This window comes from Pithys albifrons, chromosome 4, assembly GCF_047495875.1.
Source record: "Pithys albifrons albifrons isolate INPA30051 chromosome 4, PitAlb_v1, whole genome shotgun sequence".
In the NCBI taxonomy this organism is placed as follows: domain Eukaryota; kingdom Metazoa; phylum Chordata; class Aves; order Passeriformes; family Thamnophilidae; genus Pithys; species Pithys albifrons.
In genome coordinates this window covers 1,214,836-1,235,684 of record NC_092461.1, presented here as the reverse complement: position 1 = coordinate 1,235,684, position 20,849 = coordinate 1,214,836, and the positions used below count along the sequence as shown (strand labels likewise).

Here is a 20,849-nt window from a genome sequence, read left to right as displayed (position 1 = left end):
GCCTTAAGACTAAAAAGACACAGTATAGAAAAGACAATATGAAGTTTAAAATATTTTTACCCAAGCCTTGCCTACATGGTGACCAAATACTCACCAGCCAAAGCAGAAGACAGCAAAGTATATCCCAAAGAGGGTGGCAAAGGCGTGGCGAACAGCAGAGCTGGCGTGGCTGGGACTCAGGTAAATCCGGAACCAAAACGCAGCCAGAAGAGCAAACAGCTGGCAGGCCACAAAATTGATCTGGGAAAGACAAACCAAACCAAACAAAAAGCTGTTGGGATTCCTGCAGGAGGAGGGGAAGGAGGCTCTCTCCTCTCGGCCAAGCACAGAAGGGATTGAACAAGCCTGGAGCCACCAGAAACTCAGGGAAGGGGGAGGCATGGAAGGGCTCTGGGCATCCTCCCTCTCCCCAGAGCAGGCTCTGCTGCCAGCCTGACCCTTCCCTGCCCTCCTGGTGGGAGGCAGAGGCCACGAAGCCAACTGGGACTCTGGAGCATCACCCCAGTGCCTGACTCTGATCCCAACACAAGGACAAACTCAACAATCCTGTGTCATGCTGTTCACAACCATCAGTAACTGGACAGCTGCCTGAGCCGAATTCTTCCACTCCACACAGACCTTCCAACTCACCATTTTTTGTGATTCAAGAGTGCAAGGAAAACAACTTTGCTCCACCATCAAGCAGACAGCTAAAGGAACAAGTTTCTCCGTGGCTCTTTGGCTGCTGCATGTGGGAATCAGTCTGGCCCCACTGTAGGGAGGCAGCAGTGGCAGGGGCAGCACAGGATGTGCAGAGGGCAAACAGCACATGACTGGAGGCTGCTCTTACCAGACACAAGGACAAGCAACAGCTTCAGTGTCCTCAGAGCAAAAAGGACATCACGCTGCCTTCTTCAAGTCACCTTGTCATCAACAGCCTCAGCAAAAACAGATCCCAAAGTCAGAAGGAAAACAGAGCTCAGGAGCTGTCTCTAACAGAGCAAACACAGCATTAGGATATTACATCCTTAAGCCCAGCCTGGACCCCAGACAGCTGGAGTTCAATTCATTTATTCAGTTGCAGTCCTTTCTTTAAAAGAAATAAAAGAAAATAAATTTGCCCTGAGCTCTACAGCAGCAAGTCATCCCAGACCAAGCAAAACTAAATAGGCTGCAACATTTAGGCAACCACCTGGATTAGAGGATTATCCAAAGCTCTCAGTGCAGGACAGGATGATGTATCTTACTTGGAAATGCTCTGACATGCTGGTTGTCCAGAGGTGGTTGGACTCAGCCAGGATTCCTGTCAGAAACACTTACAAAGTGTTTAACAAGATGCTGCAGCCCCCAAGTGGTTTTATTCTGGTGGACCATAACCAGCATGGTGCTGTCCATGAAACTCCCTCTGATTAGAGGTTTGTTGGCTTCACTGCTGGAGTTGCTTTATCTCAGTCAGGCAGGCACCCATGCAACAGAATACTGCAATAATCTAAATACTTAGGTATGCTGAATTTTAGTTTTTTAGAGGAGAGACAATATCATTTGGTTTCTTGGTCACTGCTTGCTGTAGGCCAAAGTAGGCTACAAATCAGCCACTTGAGGAAGTTCCACTTGCCCTCCCCACATAAGTCTTGCAACTACAAATGTGCCCATTTAAAAAAGGGGCAATGTGCATTTGAGAGTTACCAGATCACACTCTAGGAAGACATAGCAAGTACAAGCACAGCCCCTTATTTTAGTGCTTTAAACCTTTTCTTTATAGTTAAATATCAGAAAGAAATATCCTGCATTCTGTTTTGACCACAAAAACACTTTGTTTTTCCTCTACTACATTTTTCCTCCTTTTTACTACCAGAAAAACTGACCTCACTTTCCAAACATCTCGGAGGATACAACAAATTGACCAGGCAGTTCTCTCCACACTCCAAATGGCAATTAAGTCCATTACACAAACCAGACAGCCCTCTGTAAGCAAAATTCCTATTGATGCTGTAATTCCCTCACTCCAAAGATCACTCCAAGCAGTCCCACTGCTGGCTTGTCCTTGGCTTTAAATCTGTGATTCAGCTGCTGAAGGAAAGAAAGTGTAAGAGCAGAGGCTTCCCAGGGTGGCTCAGTGTAAGGTGAAGTTCTAGCTCATGGTTGAGACACTCTGTGTTTGCTGCCACCCACTAATGAGCTGCTGAGCATTAGTTTGGGGGGCTGCTCCAAGGCTTTGACCTGGGAAATCAGAATGTCCCTTCTATTCACCAACAGCTGCTTTCAGTACGTGTAAAAGCACAAGGAGTCATGTTAATAGAAACTCCTGACAGCAATGACAACTCCTCAAGTCAAACCACTGTCTGTGGAGTCCAGCAGGGCCTGGGTTGCATTTTGGGAAGTGGATGCCATAACAAAAAATTCCATTTGGCCAGAGATCAGCCCCATCTTCCAGGACTGGTGTCTTTCTTCCAAAGAATAAAGCAAGAACTACACAAGGGCAATAATTTTTTTTCCATGTTTAAGATTGTTTTGTGCATAAAACCCAAGACACCTGGCAAACAACATGTTTAAGTTCACTTTGCTGGAGACATTTCTACTTTGATGTTGATAAACAGACCTGCTGTTGTGACAGCATTTCATAACACCCAGATTGTGATATTTAAAATGGGTGTGTTAAGAATGAGAGATGGAAAAGCCTTTAATCAGATCTCAAAGATATCTGATACTTACTGAAATTATTCAAAATATTTTGATCTCCCAGACTATTTTTATGAACTGTAAGGACAAATATTCTCTGCAGAGATCACTTTGCCCTACACAGGGAGGGGACAAACACCCCCAAAAAGGAGGGGAACATCATAGAAACCATGTCAAATTCCCCACTGCAAGAATTTTGGTTTCCACAAAGGAACAGGAGAGTGACTACACTGCTGACCAGTCACACCTCCAGTATTACACAGAAACAACTCATTTCTCTGGCCTTGAGTTGTAGGAGCCCTATGGAAGATTTTGAGGTGACAGAAGCAAAGGGTAAATATAGAATTTCTCTCATGGGAAAGAGAGAAAAGTATATATGTGTGACTAATTGAAGATTATTGTGCTCTGCAGAAGCAGCACTAAGTTGTCACAGCCTGACCTACAACACTCTCACTCCACAAGTGTCACCTCACCCACCACAGACTGTGGGGCAGCAACAAAAAGGAAGCAGGACCAAGACAGGTCCCATTAGACCAAATCCAGACCAGCCTCAAGCAATGACTCCTCCAGATTTCAGTCCAGTTTCTGGGTCTGTGTTCCTCAGTAAATAACTTCAAAGCAGCAGCAGCAACAACCCAGACCTGTTTGCTCCCCCAGATTGAAAGGTTTAGTTCTTAAAAAATTACAACAGAACAGCAAGTCAAGCACCTTTGCACTCTGAGGAGTACACAGCTGATTTATTCCAAATCCAAGGAAGAAAGACAGTACAGACAAATGTTTGCACACCCATCCACTCTGCAGCAAGTCTCTCTGTGGCTTCAGAGTCAATTATCTCCCCAAAGACCAGAGGGAGTTGCACAAATGTAGGAATAGCAGGGTCCTTACAGCAATATTTCTAAAGCCCCAGTTCAGAAACCAGCTTAACTTCCAGGCCAGATGACAGCCCTGTGCCTGCACACATCCAGCAATTTCAAAATTAAATATGCAATCCTTCCCTAGAATGGGAACTGGCACAACTGAATAACTTGCCCCATTCTTGCTGTTGCAATCTCTGTGCAATTCCTATTTTCAGTTCCTTTTCTATAGGAAAATGTCAGTGGTCTTTAAAAACACAGCCCAAAACAAGCAGAGCAGTTTTGTTCACATTATCCCAGGGATATCCCAAGTGGACACAACAGAAAGAAACAAATATCAGTAAGGAGGAAAAAGTGCCAACCTCACAAGTTATTCTAAGCCAAAAGAAAGTTGGGCTTTTTTCCCCCCACTCCAGAAACTGTCAGCACTGGGCTAAATTTAGCTCATTAGCCTTGGAATTAGTGGCTTGATCAAAGACTAAACTTTTCAGACATTGCAATGGGATTATGTAACACTTTATTAGGCCTTTAGACACAGAAAATCTGGAACATCCTGTATTGAAATGCTCAGTCGTGCTCACAGGAACTTAAAACAAGAGCACTGTAAAAGTTACTGTATTAGGACATGCTTTAAAAATCCTGCAAGGACTCTGCTAGAGAAAGAGTAGGTTTTATCTGTCCTATTCAACATCTTTATTGATGATTTAGATGAGGGGATTGAGTCCATCAGCAGCAAATTTGCTGATGACACCAAGTTGGGAGGGAGTGTCGAGCTGCTGGAAGGCAGGAGGGCTCTGCAGAGGGATCTGGAGAGACTGGAGAGATGGGCTGATTCCAATGGGATGGAGTTCAACAAGGCCAAGTGCAGGTCCTGCCCTTTGGCCACCCCAACCCCTGCAGTGCTCCAGGCTGGGCAGAGTGGCTGGAGAGCAGCCAGGCAGAGGGACCTGGGGGGACTGAGGGACAGGAAGCTCAACAGGAGCCACCAGTGTGCCCAGGTGGCCAAGAAGGCCAAGGGGATCCTGGCCTGTATCAAAAATAGCGTGACCAGCAGGCCCAGGGCAGTGACCCTTCCCCTGGACTCTGCCTTGGGGAGGCCACACCTTGAGTGTTGTGTTCAGTTCTGGGCCCCTCAGTTCAGGAAAGAGATTGAGGGGCTGGAGCGGGGCCAGAGAAGAGCAACGAGGCTGGAGAAGGGACTGGAGCACAAGTGCTGTGGGGAGAGGCTGAGGGAGCTGGGGGTGTTCAGCCTGGAGAAGAGGAGGCTCAGAGGTGACCTCAGCACTGTCTGGAACTGCCTGAAGGGAAGTTCTGGCCAGGTGGGGGTTGGTCTCTTCTCCCAGGCACTCAGCAATAGGACAAGGGGGCACGATGGGCTCAAGCTCTGCCAGGGGAAATTGAAGTTGGAGATCAGAAAAAAATTCTTTGCAGAGAGAGTGCTCAGGCCTTGGAATGGGCTGCCCAGAGAGGGGGTGGATTCCCCATCCCTAGAGATTTTTAAACACAGATTGGCCGTGGCACTGAGTGCCATGATCTGGTAAAGGGACTGGAGTTGGACCAAGGGTTGGACTCGATGATCTTGGAGGTCTTTTCCAACCCAATCCATTCTATGATACTCATCCTGGTACCTGAGGTAGTCCATCTAAATTCCTACTCATTTCAGTGGGGGCACTTTTAGGTTGTAATTCATCAAATCTTAAAATAAAAGTCCAAATCAGGTATTTCTACTATAGAAGTCAATTAAATGAGTAAGTTCAGATGCAGAAATGTCCATTTCAGACTTACAACCACGAGCAGTGTTTATACTACATGTATTAACTTCACCAGAAGCAAAACCAAAGCTCTATTTTGTGAAACTGGACTTCATTTAGTTGTGAGAAATAAAGTTTCCAAAACTGGCCCACAGTTCCCCACAATCCAATATTTGGTTTGACACAAAGTCACCACAAACCCATTTCAAGTGCCTGAAACAGAACTGGGGAGAAAAAACCAAAACCAACCCAACAAAAAAAAGAAAGTGCCAATCAGGAGAATGGCAAATTAGCATTTTCACATGTCTCTAGGAATAGATGAGTTTTAGTGCAACAAAGTTCTTAATCCAGGGGTGTAAAGTCAAACACACTCTTGTTTCCTGCTCCCCCAAGCAGGTGCTACAAACCTCAGTTCTTCCTCTCCTCTTCTCTGCCCAAGCAGTTTTGTATCACCAAAACACACAGTGACAGCATTTGTAGACACAAGGAAGAACAAAGAAATTCTTTTCAAGCAGATGAGCTTAAAAATATATAATTTTAGGGTCCATCTCTGTTGTTCTCCCACACTCCAACAAAAATAAGGGGCCACCACACCCTTTGCAACGATGCAATTTGTTGAAAGGGGAAGAGAAAATATTCCCAGCCACCCTTCACAGGCAGAAAAGGAAACACAAAGTTTTGGGGAGCCACCAGTAAGGGCCAGGGAAAATCTGCAGTGAATCTGCTGAGAATATTTTTTTTTAGCTAATTTTCAGTCAGCTCAACCTGTGCAGATGCAGAACTGGGAGGATCTCACATGAGAAAAGCAGCAGCGTGGCACAAGGGGAGGAAACATGTGCACAACCACTTTCTTAGCAGCAAACATCAGTCAGAACCATTTCTTTGATTGGGAAGGTCAGTTTATATGTTGGCAATTATATTTGCAAACAGAAGTGTCCATAAGTAAAACTCTTTTTGCTTCCATAAATAGGGAAAACTTTCTGTTCTGCCATTGCTTTCAGTCTCCCAGTTTCACTGAGGCCTCTGGTTCTGCTGCCCAGCAGATTTTCCAGACAGCTCTTACAGCTTTTTTCTTCATTTTTGCCTATTTCCAAACAGCTGTGTATGTCTTTTTTTAATTCAAGCACAAGTGTTTTGTTTCATTCCTCAGCTGTATCACTGACCATGTAGAATGAGAACTGCCAGCTCCAGATACTGAGATTTCACAGCCATAAACACTGTTCTTTCCTACAGTAAAATTATTGCTCTGTTTTTAATACATGGCAAGTTTAACCTTCATTCCTGTGGGTTGCAGACCTATTTTTACTCCCCTCAGAGCTGTGGCAGGAAGAGGAGCCCCCAATAAAACGTGTACAGTGACAATATCCTGTTGTGGGTTTTTATCCTTCCTTATTTCTGCTCACAATTTGCAGCACACTTGCTTCATATGCTCTTTTTTTTTTGGATCTTGAGCCACAAAAAAAGACTAGAATGTGGCCCCAGCTGGTTATTTATGCCTGTTACAAGCACCTTAATCCACAGCAAATATCTCTGGGAGCCAAAGCTTGGGGCACTTCTGATTTTGGGAACTCAACTTCAGGCACTACTGAAAACAAGGAACTTAGAGATGCCAAATGCTCAGGACTTGGCACAAGCCAAACATCTCAGCTGTCACTAAAATAACATCTCTGGAAACCATCAGGATCTTTCAAGAAAGCGAAGGAATTTCAGGGGTTGTCCCTTGGAATACAAAAAATAGGAAAAACTCCAAACCAAAACAAAACCATTTCCTAGTTTTCAAACTTAGCAACCAAATCAAAACAAAAACTAACAGGAAAACACATGGCATGAGCAAGGCTCAGCTGGTGAATAAATAAAGGCAAAAAATAAAAAATAAAGAGATACTTGGATTTTGGTATGGTTTTATTTGCACTACACTATCTTGGAGGAAAAAATATTTAATTTCTTTGCTTCATTAAATCCTTCTTTCCATATCCCCTCATTAGAGTTGCACAGTTATATTTACATGCAGTACAACAACTTTGGGTTCTAACTCTGATGTTTTCCAGAGATAACTGCAATATCAGGAGGAAAAAACTCACATTTATATGCCTTAAACACAGTGTCATATTTTTGTATTCTTTGCCATGTTTATGACTCAGCAATAGCAGAAACATGACTTGCTTTTGTTGGGCAAAGGGAATAAATCCCATTTTTTCCTCTTCAACAGCTGGGAAAAAAAGAGAAAAATTCTTTTACATTTTAAAATTATTACAGTGATGCTCCTACTATGCAGTGAGAGGCAACTTATTATCCAAGAAACAAAGTACAACAACAAACTTCCAGAAACTCCAAGTGAACTCTTCTTGAAACACCCCAAGAATTCCAACACAGCCAGGGAAAAGGAATTCCACAATCCTTTAAGTTGCATAAACAATTATCACTTCCCTTTCAAACCAGCCCTTTACACTAAAGCCTAAAAAAAACATGCTTTAAAAGAAGTAGGGCATTGTATGATCTGCAGAGCTGGCTCGGAAAAGGTATTTCCAAATGTATTTCCAGGCTTTCCACAGGCCAGGGTAGAGCAGCTCAAACAGCTGAGCAGGGCCCTGAGTGCCCAGGGAGTGTCTGAAGCCCCTCCAGGGCATCGAGGCAGGAGTTTCACCTGCAGCAAATAAAGGAGAGCACTCTCTGTCAGACAGGAAAGCCCAAGGAATAGCAAAGACATTCCCTTGGGCACAGGGAACAGGCACAATTGCCATCTGGGGCCTTCTAAGCTGGACTGGTACATCACTCTGCCCAAAAGGAGAAGTGTCAGAGGAAAAGGACAAAGAGAAGGCAGATACAGAATCCATTTTCCCTGTAATAATAATAATTTAAAACCTGACTCAATTTTATCCAGGCTAGAAAAAATATAATAAAAAAAAGAGAAGCCAGCAGGTATCTGAGCAAGTGAGGTAAAGGTGCACATAAAATGTGTGGTGGATAAACAGAGAGATGACAGGAGTGCTCAGGAGGTCAGAAGCCCATCAGAGGATGAAGGCAGACTCCTCCAGACACCTGCTGGCACAGCCCCTCCAACGAGGACCTGCAGAGCACAAACCCACCAAACATGGCATTGAAGAGATGAAGTATGAACTAACAGAGGGGAAGTGCTCAGGATATGGCCAAAAACCCCCCAGCAGTTCAAAATCAGAACAGAAAAGAGGATAAGCCCCAGGGAGCTACACTGCAAATCATACAAGGAGTCAGGCACTTTTTCTATAAACTAATAAACAGAAGGGCAGCTGGGCTGCTGCAAAGTGGATGTTGGAGAAGGGACCTCTGCTGGGTGTTGGCTGATCTTCCCCACAGGGATCTGGGGCTTCCTGCAGCACCACCATGGGAAGAAACTCGAGCAATAAACCCTCCATGGAACCAAGAGCCACCCACTGCAGTGGAAGGGGCCATGCCTGGGACTGCCAGCAGCGACCTGGGCTCCTGAAACAGCAGCAGCACCAGAGGCAGAGCTGGCAGAAACCAGTGCCAGCAGAGGGGACAGGCCCTGAAAGGGGCCAGAGAAAGAACAGGTACTTGCAAAAGCTTTTTCTTTTAAGCCACCCTCACTCTAGGAACTCATGTTTTTATATGAGCATGCCAGTCCACACTGGCTCTGGCCAAGTTCTTACCCAAGTTCTTGGCCTCAGCACCTCCTGGTGAAAGGGACTTCACAGCCAGGTCTGGACTGCATTAAAAACACCTTAATTTTGATCGTTGTTGCATCTGTTGGCTTTCAACATTATCACATTTTATTCTGCACATGGAGAAACACTGGGAGGCAGGAGAGAAGAGGTACCCCCTTCCCTTGGAGGTGTTCAAGCCCACCTGGGTTCTGAGTAACCTGGTCCAGGGGAAGGTTCCAAGCCATGAGAGGTTGATGCTGGATGATCTTCAAAGCCCCTTTCAACCCAAGATGAATTCTAAGTTCATTAATTCCAGTTAATGAACTAGTTCTAACTCAGTTTAGTTGATTCTAAATTCCAATACTATTATTCTAAGCCCTGGATCTGTTTCTTTCATGCTGCTCATGTGTATTTTCACCACGATCCCTCCTAAAAGTCACATTTCCAAAGTAAACCCTCCAGTTCCTTCACTTTGCTTTTGCATGTTTAAGAAAATAAGCTTATCTTGGAATTTCTCTTTTACCTAGTTCATATTTTCATTCTGGTTTCATGGCAAAGAACAGTTACAGTCACCTTTTGATTGACAAGAGCAACTACAATGGGACAGCAACATAATTATGTCACTCATTTCCCTCTGCCCTGGGACGATTCTTTGTTGTATTCCTCACCTAATTAACTGATTATCATCATCAGAAGATCTCTGAAACCTCCTTTTTCCAAACTGCTGAGCCCATGTGATGTTGGGTTTGAAAATTAGGAACTAAGACCCAACCAGAGAAGGGGTAATAAAGGTAACACAGAATTAAAATACAAATATAAAACTTCCTCTCTCGTATTTCACAGCAACGTCCCTACACTTTCAACATACTTGTATAAAACAGGGAAAACCCTCCCATGCACTGAGTGCTGTGTTTGTGTTGCTGTGGCAACTACAGCCCCCAATTTCTGCCTCCAGAGAATCAGGATGAGCACAAACATAGACACAAAGGCAGGAACAGCTGTGGGTGCTCACAGTGCCTACAACTCACTGTGGATACACAACACTGCCCTCAGAAACTGGGTTTAATTCAAAAAAAAGCCCTTTAACTTCTCAGGGTCTCCAGATCTTTTGCCTGCACTTTGTTTTCACCTCCAATGCAGCAGAGTTGGCAAAACATCCTGAGAAACACCAACACAAGTGTCAGACTACATGAACTCTGCCTGTGAGGGAGCAAAGTGAGTTTCAAACTCTCTCCAGAATAACTAAATTATTGATCTGTCAGCTGGAATTTGCTGGTATAAACACTTCAGGCACAGCAAAGGAGTCAGGGATTGGAACCTGCCCTCTGTGTGTGCACTGCTAAGATAAACAAAGTCAACAATGTACTTTCTTTAACACTCCCTCACACTGATAACAGGAAAAAACCAACTTTCACCAGTTTATAGTATCATTCCAGCTGATGTAAGAGTTAATTATTAAAACCATTCTCCTCAGTGGTCGATTAAAAAAATAAAAAGGTTTACTTAAAACCAACACGTGAGTATGAAAACAAATATGGAAGTTATTCCAAACATGTTGGGAGTGGGGGGTCCTCAAATGTCTTGGGTCATTCTGCCCTCCCCATTCCTGTCCTACCTGCACAGCTGTGCCACACTGCACTTGAATCAGAAACCACAAATTAAGACATTCCAGGCTGGTAAAACTGTCTGGGTAACACCTTCAGTTTTGGTTTTAAAGTTATTTTTCATTCAGGTATTTTACCAACACGTAGAGGAATTATTGAGAAAAAATTAATGAGAAAAAATTCATGGGGAATTTTTAAATGTTTCAACACATTTCATTCCAAAACACATTCACAAGGTTTTCTCCTCACATTCTTAAGATTATTATTTTAAAGGCTGGAATCTTCTTACCATGAGCCCAAACTCCATTAAGGATGCAACATACTGTAAGTAGATCCCTCCCAAAATAAATTCCAGAAAACCATTTAGACTATTGCTTGTGCTTCTGGTTTTGCTTCTGTGCTCACCTACAACTTTCCAAAAGCAGTTGAAAGTGCTTTTAACTTAAGGCTGGAAAAAAAGAGGCCTGGTGAAAATGAACATTTCCAATCAAGGCCACAAGAAGGGTGATTGATGCAATCCTGGGTGGGGAAGGACCACCCCGAGGGGTTCCCTTTGCTGTTCTCTCCCTTGGCAGGGGCAGGACTGGCTGACCCTGCTGAGCAGAACTGGATTCCTCCCATTCAGAAGTGACCAAACAAGCCTGAGCAGTGCCAAGCTCTGAAGAAACCTCCAGGGGAAGGTCAGAGAATTCCTCTCTGACCAGCTCACCAAGGGCTGTGGTGCAGCAAAGAGGGGTCTGAAGAGCAAAGCAGCTCAGGGGGAGGACCCCTCATTCATGGGAGTCTCAGTTCAGAGGAGCTGAACTCCAGTGCTGTGTGTCCCTTGACAGCTGAAGCCCTGCAGGTTCCTGGGGCACATCCCTTGCCTTCACATTCCCAGAAAACAACCCCGTGGGGATGCTCCAGGGCCACTTCATGTGCAAAGTGTGCCAAGTGGGGACAGGCAAGAGATTCCTTCCCAAAGCATACACCTGATCCAGACTACATGTGAACATCAAGACTCCCACCACTGCTAATAAAGGACAGTAAACATTTTTGCATCAGGCTGTACTTCTATAAGCAAGATTGAGTTTTGGGATCACTCCCTAACCAGCCTCACCACACCAGCCAAGCATCCAGGAGACCCTCAGGGTTACCTGTAACTACTGGGTGACATACAGAGGGATTGTTTTACTCCAGATTGAAACACAGCCCACAGACATCGGAATTTTTACCTGGTTTTGGGCAAGTACAAAAGGCTGGATTTGCCTCTGCAGCAATGCCAGGCCCAGGCTGCAGCCACCCCTGCCCCGAGATCAGCAGCACCACTTGCAGCTGGCAAGGATGCCCCAATCATAGAATGGATTGGGTTGGAAAGACCTCCCAGATCAACAAATCCAACCCTTGGTCCAACTCCAGTCCCTTTACCAGATCATGGCACTCAGTGCCACAGCCAAGCTCAGACTAAAAACCTCCAGGGATGGGGAATCCACCCCCTCTCTGGGCAGCCCATTCCAATCCCTGAGCACTCTCTCTGCAAAGAAGTTTTTTCTGCTCTCCAACTTCAATTCCCCCTGGCAGAGCTTGAGCCCATCGTGCCCCCTTGTCCTATTGCTGAGTGCCCGCTCTTGTGACCTGTACCAGGAGCCAAGGAGCAGGCAGGGCATTCCACACTGTGCCAGCCTGGCAGGAAATCCTGAGCACCAGGGGCTCCCCTGGCAGCACAGAGCCAGCTCTGTGCTCAGTGCCTGCAGCCCAAGAACCTTCACCAACACTCTGCATTTTCCCTAAATCAGTGCTGGTGTGATTAATGCCCAGAGAAAGGTTCAGCAAACTTGACACAGCCCTCCAAGGTTTATTTTTCCAGATTTTTGTTTGATACAAATGAGAAGGAAAGTGCTTAAAAAGGGAGAAATTGTAAGCAGCTGATTCCAGTTGCACTTTTGCCCCTTGCCAAATTAAAAACTTAATAGGACAGGCTTTGTTTTCAAGGCATAAGGGGTGTGGAAATATTTACACTCACAGCATCAAGACATCAAGCATGAGGTTCAAGACTGCAGTGCCAAACTGGGGGAGAACACGTTGGAAAAGGCAGCACATTTCCAAAGCAGAGGAAAACATGGATGACTTCAATTGTTAGTAAGAGTTGACCTGACCACAAAGAAATGCTTTGGAGACAGCCTGAAGCTTTGCAAGGCACCATAGCCTGTCCCAGGACTGTCTCAGGAAGACAATCTTGGGCCTTCCAACACATCAGAGAGAGGATTTGCAATGAATGCACCATGAACTGCCCTCCTCACTGGCACTTGTCTAACTGGGGACCCAAAACAGGGTCAGAAAGTTGATTCTTTAAATCAAGTGCTATGTCCTTCATTGCATTGCAGTAAAACCCTAATGGTTTCTTTTAAAGGCAACAGTTTTACACAATCTGGGTACTCAAAAGTCAGAAAATACCAAAATTAAAGCTGGTTTTGGCAATGTAAGTTGTATTTCTCTATAAATGTGTATTAGGATGTTGATCTCAAATTTCATTTTTCCCCTACTGTTTCTCAAATAAGTTCACAGAGCTTTATTTTTTGCAGTTGAGGGTGTCAGGCAGGGAGGTATTAAATAGGACAAATATTGCTGCAACTTAAAATGAAAATGTCAAATTCTCTGTTGTAAGATTAGTGGCATCAGGAAACTGAAATGTAGAATAACTCATGCCAAACATGGACAGTGGTTGTCACTGCTGGGGAGCACCTTTATTCAGTTAAAAATGTGATATTAATCCCACTTCAGTCTTTAATGGACTCCCATCTTCAGTTATCCCACTTCACTCTGTAACAAATTACTTTTCTTCCTCAGCATCCCATCTTTTAATGCCTCTACTGACAACCATGAAAGGAGCCTCAAAGTTCACAGCCTAAAGTTCATTGAGTTCCTTGAAAGCCACTTTTCAATTTGGTTTTCCACTGCCCAAAAAGTGGATTAGAAAAGTCACACAAAGAGGCTTCAAACCAACAGATCTGCTGACCAGCTAAAGCAGAAAGTGAAGAAGTAAAACTGAAAATGGACACCAAAAGAGCAGAAAAATGTGAAGGTTCACAAAACCATCCCTGATTTTGGCATGGGAACACATACAATTTTTTTGTAAAAGGAAAAAAAAAGATACATATTTTTTAATTCTTTCTATTTTAACCAGCATGTTTTGATCAGAGAGTTATTCAAACTCCAGGAATGGTGGGAAAAGAACTTTAATACTTCAACTACCCCAAAACTCAGAGGCCTGTCCAGTGTTTTTTCTGCCAAAACATTAATATGCAGATGACTTACAGTGAAAGAATTAAAATGAAAAGCCTCCAACCAGCAGCCAAAGCATCCAAAATTAAGTTTAAATGAACGTTTTTCTCCTCTTTAGGGAAACCCAACTGGCTTTGGCAATGAAAACACTGAAGTTAAACCCCCTCTGATACAAACATGAGGAGACATTCACACAGTTTTTGAGAGTCTCATTGAACAGAGAAACATTTCCCTGGAAGTTCTCAAAGTTGGTCCTGTCCAACACAGTGGAAGGGCTGTCAAAAAGTAAAGTTTGTTGTACAGCAGTTGAGCATTTGCACTGGAGCTGCTGCTTCTAAGGCACCAGGTAATCTGACAAATCAAGAGTTGCACAAAACAACCTTGAGAAGGGAAACTTGTAACCCTTTGACCTTGAGTTACCTCTAGAGGTGCTTTCAGTTTAGGAAGGCCTGGGAAAAGTACAGATGGATAAACAGCTTCATTAAATTAAATTTCAACACAGCTTCAAACGTTATATTTATTTCTTTGCTGTATTTATATACACACTCACCTTGTTAACAAAAATAACACTATTCAAAGTTCAATGTTGAACTTCCCATATCTCACTGATTTATAATAGAGAATTCTACCCCAAAACTGGTGATTGAGGGCATGTAAAACAAAAAATTATACACTTTGCAAAAGTCACTGGATAAGCACATTGGAGGGATGACATTCCAGCCTCAGTGATTTGGAACACACGTGATAAAGAGATAAAAACCACCCCAAAACTCTTTTCCAAATGCTGCTGAGGGTTTGCCATGGCCCTAGCCAGGTATTTTTAGAACACAAGTCAGCCCAACTTCAAAGTCTGCCTTCCTGGGAGATGAGAATGAATCGAACAGACAGAGTCTTTTCATCCTCTTTCAAGCTCATTAATCTTGTTACCAAATATAGCACTTCTTAAAAAATAATATTTCAATGCTAAATTCAAAGATAAATCCTCCATTACAAAGACATGCAAATACACACTGAGACCTCAGGATTATTTTAGCATCCAAAGCAGAAAACACAGTTATGTTCTCATGCAGGGAACTGTCTGCTGACCAGACTGTGAGCAGCCTGCCAGGTACTCAGTGCAGACAGGAACAGCACCCTCTGCTTCTAAAGCTAAGCTGGAATTCTTTAAAAAATAACCAAAACCACCAGTGTGAAAAATGGCACTTCCACATTCATCCATGATTCCCACAGTGGGTGACACAACAGCTGCTTCACAGATGACAAAGCATTTCCCACCTACATCAATACAGCCTTTTCTGCCCCTGCTATGGAAGGGTGGTGATGACAACTTTCATTTATTCAGACCTTCAGCTCTGCATTTTTTCTGGTCTTATTCATAGACTGAAGTCTCCCTCATGGCAAACCATGTTTGTAAAACAAGGGACAAGTTCTCTGTGCACTGACCACAAGGCAGACACAGGTGGCCTTCACACACCACAGTGACAGGAGGGTCTAAACTTCACCTCTGCACCTTTGCCTCTCACTCTCCAGGCACTTAATGGCATTTTTGAAGGTTCAGGGCCAGCCATGGGGCACTGCCAGCCACATGGAGCAGAGGGAGGTTGGGACTGTCACCATCCAACAGGCTGAGCACAACGATGAGAACACACAGGGAAAAACAAGAGATAGATCCCCTGCTGCAGCCCACCCACCAGAGAGGGCACAGAAAGCCTGGCAACTGCAACAAGGGACTCAAAAACCAGCCCCTGCTCCACCTGGGATTCATACCCAGGAAAACAGTGTTCCTGCAATGAGGGACTCATACAAACCAGCCCCTGCTCCACCTGGGATTCATACCCAGGAAAACAGAGTTCCTGCAATGAGGGACTCATACAAACCAGCCCCTGCTCCACCTGGGATTCATACCCAGGAAAACAGAGTTCCTGCAATGAGGGACTCACACAAAACCAGTCCCTGCTCCACCTGGGATTCATATCTAGGAAAACAGAGGTCCTGCAATAAGGGACTCATAAAAACCAGCCCTGCTCCACCTGGGATTCATACCCAGGAAAACAGAGTTCCTGCAATAAGGGACTCATAAAAACCAGCCCTGCTCCACCTGGGATTCATACCCAGGAAAACAGAGTTCCTGCAATAAGGGACTCATAAAAACCAGCCCTGCTCCACCTGGGATTCATACCCAGGAAAACAGAGTTCCTGCAATGAGGGATTCACACAAAACCAGTCCCTGCTCCACCTGGGATTCATACCCAGGAAAACAGAGGTCCTGCAATGAGGGACTCACACAAAACCAGTCCCTGCTCCACCTGGGATTCATACCCAGGAAAACAGAGTTCCTGCAATGAGGGACTCACACAAAACCAGCCCTGCTCCACCTGGGATTCATACCCAGGAAAAGAGAGTTCCTGCAATGAGGGATTCACACAAAACCAGTCCCTGCTCCACCTGGGATTCATATCTATGAAAACAGAGGTCCTGCAATGAGGGACTCACACAAAACCAGCCCCTGCTCCACCTGGGATTCATATCTAGGAAAACAGAGGTCCTGCAATAAGGGACTCATAAAAACCAGCCCTGCTCCACCTGGGATTCATACCCAGGAAAACAGAGTTCCTGCAATGAGGGACTCATAAAAACCAGCCCTGCTCCACCTGGGATTCATACCCAGGAAAACAGAGTTCCTGCAATGAGGGATTCACACAAAACCAGTCCCTGCTCCACCTGGGATTCATACCCAGGAAAATAGAGTTCCTGCAATGAGGGATTCACACAAAACCAGTCCCTGCTCCACCTGGGATTCATACCCAGGAAAATAGAGTTCCTGCAATGAGGGATTCACACAAAACCAGTCCCTGCTCCACCTGGGATTCATATCTATGAAAACAGAGGTCCTGCAATGAGGGACTCACACAAAACCAGCCCCTGCTCCACCTGGGATTCATATCTAGGAAAACAGAGTTCCTGCAATGAGGGACTCACACAAAACCAGCCCTGCTCCACCTGGGATTCATACCCAGGAAAACAGAGCTCTGTTCTGTCTAGAGGAGCAAGGGAGTGAACTTTCCCCCCAGCAAAAATCCTTCTCTCACTCTAATGAGGAAAGTAACCCACCTACCTGGAGGAAATGCTGTGTGAAAATGTTTTTATTTTGTCCCTGAAGGTATTACCACTGCAGGTCAGTGTTGAGACTCTCAGGATTTGAGAGGACAGTGGTGGGTGGCACTGGTTCCCTGCAGTGACCTGGGGGTTCCCTGTTTCAGGGCAGCAGAGACCTCTGATGCTTGGCATGGTGCAGCACATTGCAATGGGGCAAGAGGAGATTATTTACAGTGATTGATGGCTATTAAGTGGATGGATCCTCAGGTGAGGGGGCTGCATTTCAGCACAGCTGTGCCACATCTCTGTGATGAACCCAGCAAGGTGGGGGTTCCTCCTGGCCCCTCCCTGCTCCACGCTGCTGGAGCCAACAGGGTCCTTAGCATGGACAGCACCCACACTGGTGCACACCCTGGCACAGCCCAGACACAACTGGCAACCCCAGAGCACGGGCCCCCCACCTGCTGGTGAGGGCTCAAGATGCAAATCACCAGACACAAAAGGGCCCCCCATCAGCAGCCATGAGACTGGGGCCCTGGGACAAACACAGGATGGAACCAGACACACTGGGGCATCCTCAGACATGGAAAACCATAAGGAGAATTTTCTCCATGGACAACATCAGCTCTGCATCCCCTTGGCTGAATGGAAGGGCAAGTTTTTGAAAGCTTAGAAAGAAAAACCATGGTCTGTCAGAGTTCATTGTCTGATAACTGAGTCATCCTAACCCTCTGTGTATGCTGTGGCACCACAAACAAGCTGGAACAGTAAACCTTTGCTGTTCCTGGTTCCTTTGCTGTTCCTGTATTCATCAATCATGGCATGGAATACCTCAAAAAAAAAAAGCTATCACTATTCATGTGCCTTCTCCTAAATTAATAGCCCACAGATAATTATAGGTCTTTATTGTTTGATTATTTTAGCATTGAGCAACAGATCTCTTTTCTTGCTTTTTTTTTTTTAACAGAAAACCTGTTTTGTGTCAAAAAAGGGGAAAACTGGCGTGGTTAGATGAAGGGATTTAATCTATAAAATGACACATTCCTTACTCAACTTGAAAACCAAACAGTAGTAAAAAATGACACCCAGCACCAGTCACTCTGCAAACAGAAGAAAGCAAACAAATTTCACCTTGTGTTTGTTTTACCAAGTGCACCTCTGCTGCCCTGGTTTCCCAGAGCCCAGTTTAACCTCCTCGCAGTTTCGTGGAGGCTTGTTCTGGTTATCACAAACACTCAGACCTCACTTCCTCATCAGTGAAGGAATGCAGGGAGGCAGCAGGTGCGTGCAGGCTTGGGAGACAACAAAAGGTGTCGGTGGGGGACAGCAATGTTTCCTGCCTGTTAGGGGTCAGTTTAACGAGGAGACTATAAAGAATTAGAAAACACCACCGTAGCCAAAATCTAATTAAGGATTTAGCTCAAACTTGCCCGCCCACAGGACCACTTGCGTGTGTGTTTTGCCTGTCTCCGTACACGCGTCTTGCAATTCCATCAGGCACCTGGACCAGGCTGGAAGTGATTTCTGAGCCTGCCTTCTATAGTGCTGCAGCCACAAAAGCGGTGCCTGGACATAGGGATTCCTTCCAGGGCAACCCGCCCGTCCCCACGCGGTTCCCGCCGCCGCACCAGCCCCGCGCCGTGACCCGCAGCATCCCGCAGCATCCCACAGCATCCCGCAGCTTCCCGCAGCATCCCGCAGCATCCCGCAGCGCCTTCTTGCGAGAGCAGGAAGAGCTCCAGGCATTGCCGGGAAAAATGAAGGGCTTCCCGGGTGACAGCATGCCGCCCGCCCTGCAGAGCGGCGCGGCTCGTCCCGACTCCCCCAAACGCGCTCCCTCCGCGGGGACGGCGTGTCCGCGCTGCCCGCGGGGCGCACACGAGGAGTGGCAGCCCCTCTGCCACGCGGGACAGCGCGAGATGCCTCCGGTGGGATGCTGCCCGGCCTGGGATACCCTCAGCGGGATGCTGCCCGGCCCGTGATGCGCCCCGGGGGATGGTGCCCGGCCCGGGATGCTGCCCGGGAGAAGCTGCCCGGCCTGGGATAGCCCCGGGGGATGGTGCCCGGCCCGGGATGCTGCCCGGGAGAAGCTGCCCGGCCCGTGATGCCGCCTGGGGGATGCTGCCCGGCCCGCAGACGCCTCACCTGGTCCAGCGGGATGCCCAGCAGCGCGCTGAGCGGGTGCAGCAGGGTGGAGCCGGTGGTGCGGTGCGGGGCGCCGGCTGGCTCGGCCATGCCGCATCCCTGCGCGCTCCGCACCGCGCCCGCTCCGCTCCGGGCCCCGGGGCGCTCCGCGGGGCGGGACCGGGGCGGCTCCGTGGGCGGGGAGCGGGGAGGGAGCCCTGGCCGTGCCCGCAGCTCCATCTGTCGCCGCCCGGTGTGCCCGGCAGGGTGTCCGCGCTGGGCGCACCTGCAGCCACCGCAGCGCAGCTCCCCAGCCCCGGGTCCTCCCAAAACCACAAACTTGTCCTTCACCCGCAGCGCCAAACAGCTGTCACAGCCAAAACAGTCGTAAGAAGTTTTTTCAGTTTTTCTCCTTATTTTTAATTATTATTTTATTTAATTTCATTTATTTAACGGGCTTTTTTTTCAGCCATTGCTCTGAGAAGCACTAACGTTTTTATGGAGAACTGCCAATCATCTGAACAGAGCTCACATTTGCTGGAGACTAAGATGCCTGTGATTTGGGGAAACAGTGACTTTCCCTTCACAGGAGAAAAAACTGAGGAAAGGAGTAGTGACCTTTTAAGCGATATGTTTATCTTGTAAGTGCAATATGGCCATTAAAAAGGGGCTTCTGCCAAGATCGTCTTATCTGCAGGGGGAGTGTTCTTTGCCTGCCCCGGACAATGTGATATTGTGTTGCAAGGAGAGCTCGGGCAATGCTGCAAAGCTTTTCTGTTCAGCTGATTCTGCTGCCGTGCCCAGAACCTGCAATGCCCCAAAGGCTCCTTGCAGGCTCAGTTACAGGCTCCTCAATAGGCCCTGTCACTTGCTCTTCTTCAAGTAATTGCCAACTGTGGTAGCTGAAACTGTAGCAGTGGCTTAAAATGGTATCTTGCCATGCTCCAAGTGCCCTGCTGGCACTGGACAAGGGAGTGCTGTGCTGGAAAACCCAGGCAAAAACTGCTCAGTAGGGAAGGAGAGTTACAGAAACAACATTCTCTTAATGGTATCCTTTTAGTAGTGCCAGTTTGGATATGTGTGAAAATATACACATACATACATGGACACACATACTTTAAGAAGGGAAAATAAGCAGTTTGGAAGAACTGGAGAGCCATGCACAAGAGTTCTCAATGTTTTCCATTATAAGTAGCTCTTTCCAGTTGTTTAAAATTTGCCAGGCTGAAACTATCTGGATGGAACATTCCATGGGCTGTGTCCACCACAAATGAGCTACTTGTAGAGCTCTGGCTAAAACACTGACCTGCTTTGGGGAACAGAGTAAAAAAGTGATTTATTACACACACACACACACTACAGATACTGTCAAAGCTTTTTTTCACTGTGGAAATTTAGTACCTCTGGGATGGTGACTTCAAGTTTAGACATGGCAGTTTTTCTCAAATCAAGGAAATGCCTTTGTCATTGTGAAACTACTCAAGAGACATCAACTGCCAGAGTTACAGGAGAAAAGCCACACATCATCCTTCTGGAGACTCAAGGAGTCAGAATACAACATTAACATTCTTCTGCCCTTCACATTTCCCCCCTGTGACTGGACTCCATCTGTTTGTGCCACTGCAGGAGGACACGGGGATATCACCCAGCTCCAGGCACAGGAACTGAGGGGCCTGTGGCTGCCTCTCTGTGCTCAGAGCTGGCCCGGCTGCGGGGCTGGAACAGCTGCTCCGGAAAACAGCTGGAAGGAGGGAAAGGCAGATGGGGACAGCCAGACACCGGGGCACGAGGAGGAGGAGGATGGCAGCTCTGAAGTGGCTTAGCACAAGGAGCCTGGTGAAGGGAACTAGAGGGAAGTTG

The 20,849-nt window shown here is 46.3% G+C and overlaps 1 protein-coding gene across 4 annotated transcripts in view; it reads right to left on the bottom strand.

Moving 5' to 3' along the window:
• MBOAT1 (membrane bound glycerophospholipid O-acyltransferase 1) overlaps positions 1-19,144 on the bottom strand; it is a 52,343-nt gene extending 33,199 nt beyond the window's left edge. For all 4 annotated transcript variants that reach the window (XM_071552952.1, XM_071552954.1, XM_071552955.1 and 1 more), the window contains exons 1-2: positions 19,011-19,144; positions 95-240 (exon numbers count right to left, since the gene is read on the bottom strand). In XM_071552952.1, coding sequence (XP_071409053.1) covers positions 95-240; positions 19,011-19,100 — 236 coding nt within the window. In that variant the 5' untranslated portion in view covers positions 19,101-19,144. The remainder of the gene's footprint in view (positions 1-94; positions 241-19,010) is intronic.
• Between the last annotated feature and the right edge of the window lie 1,705 nt (positions 19,145-20,849).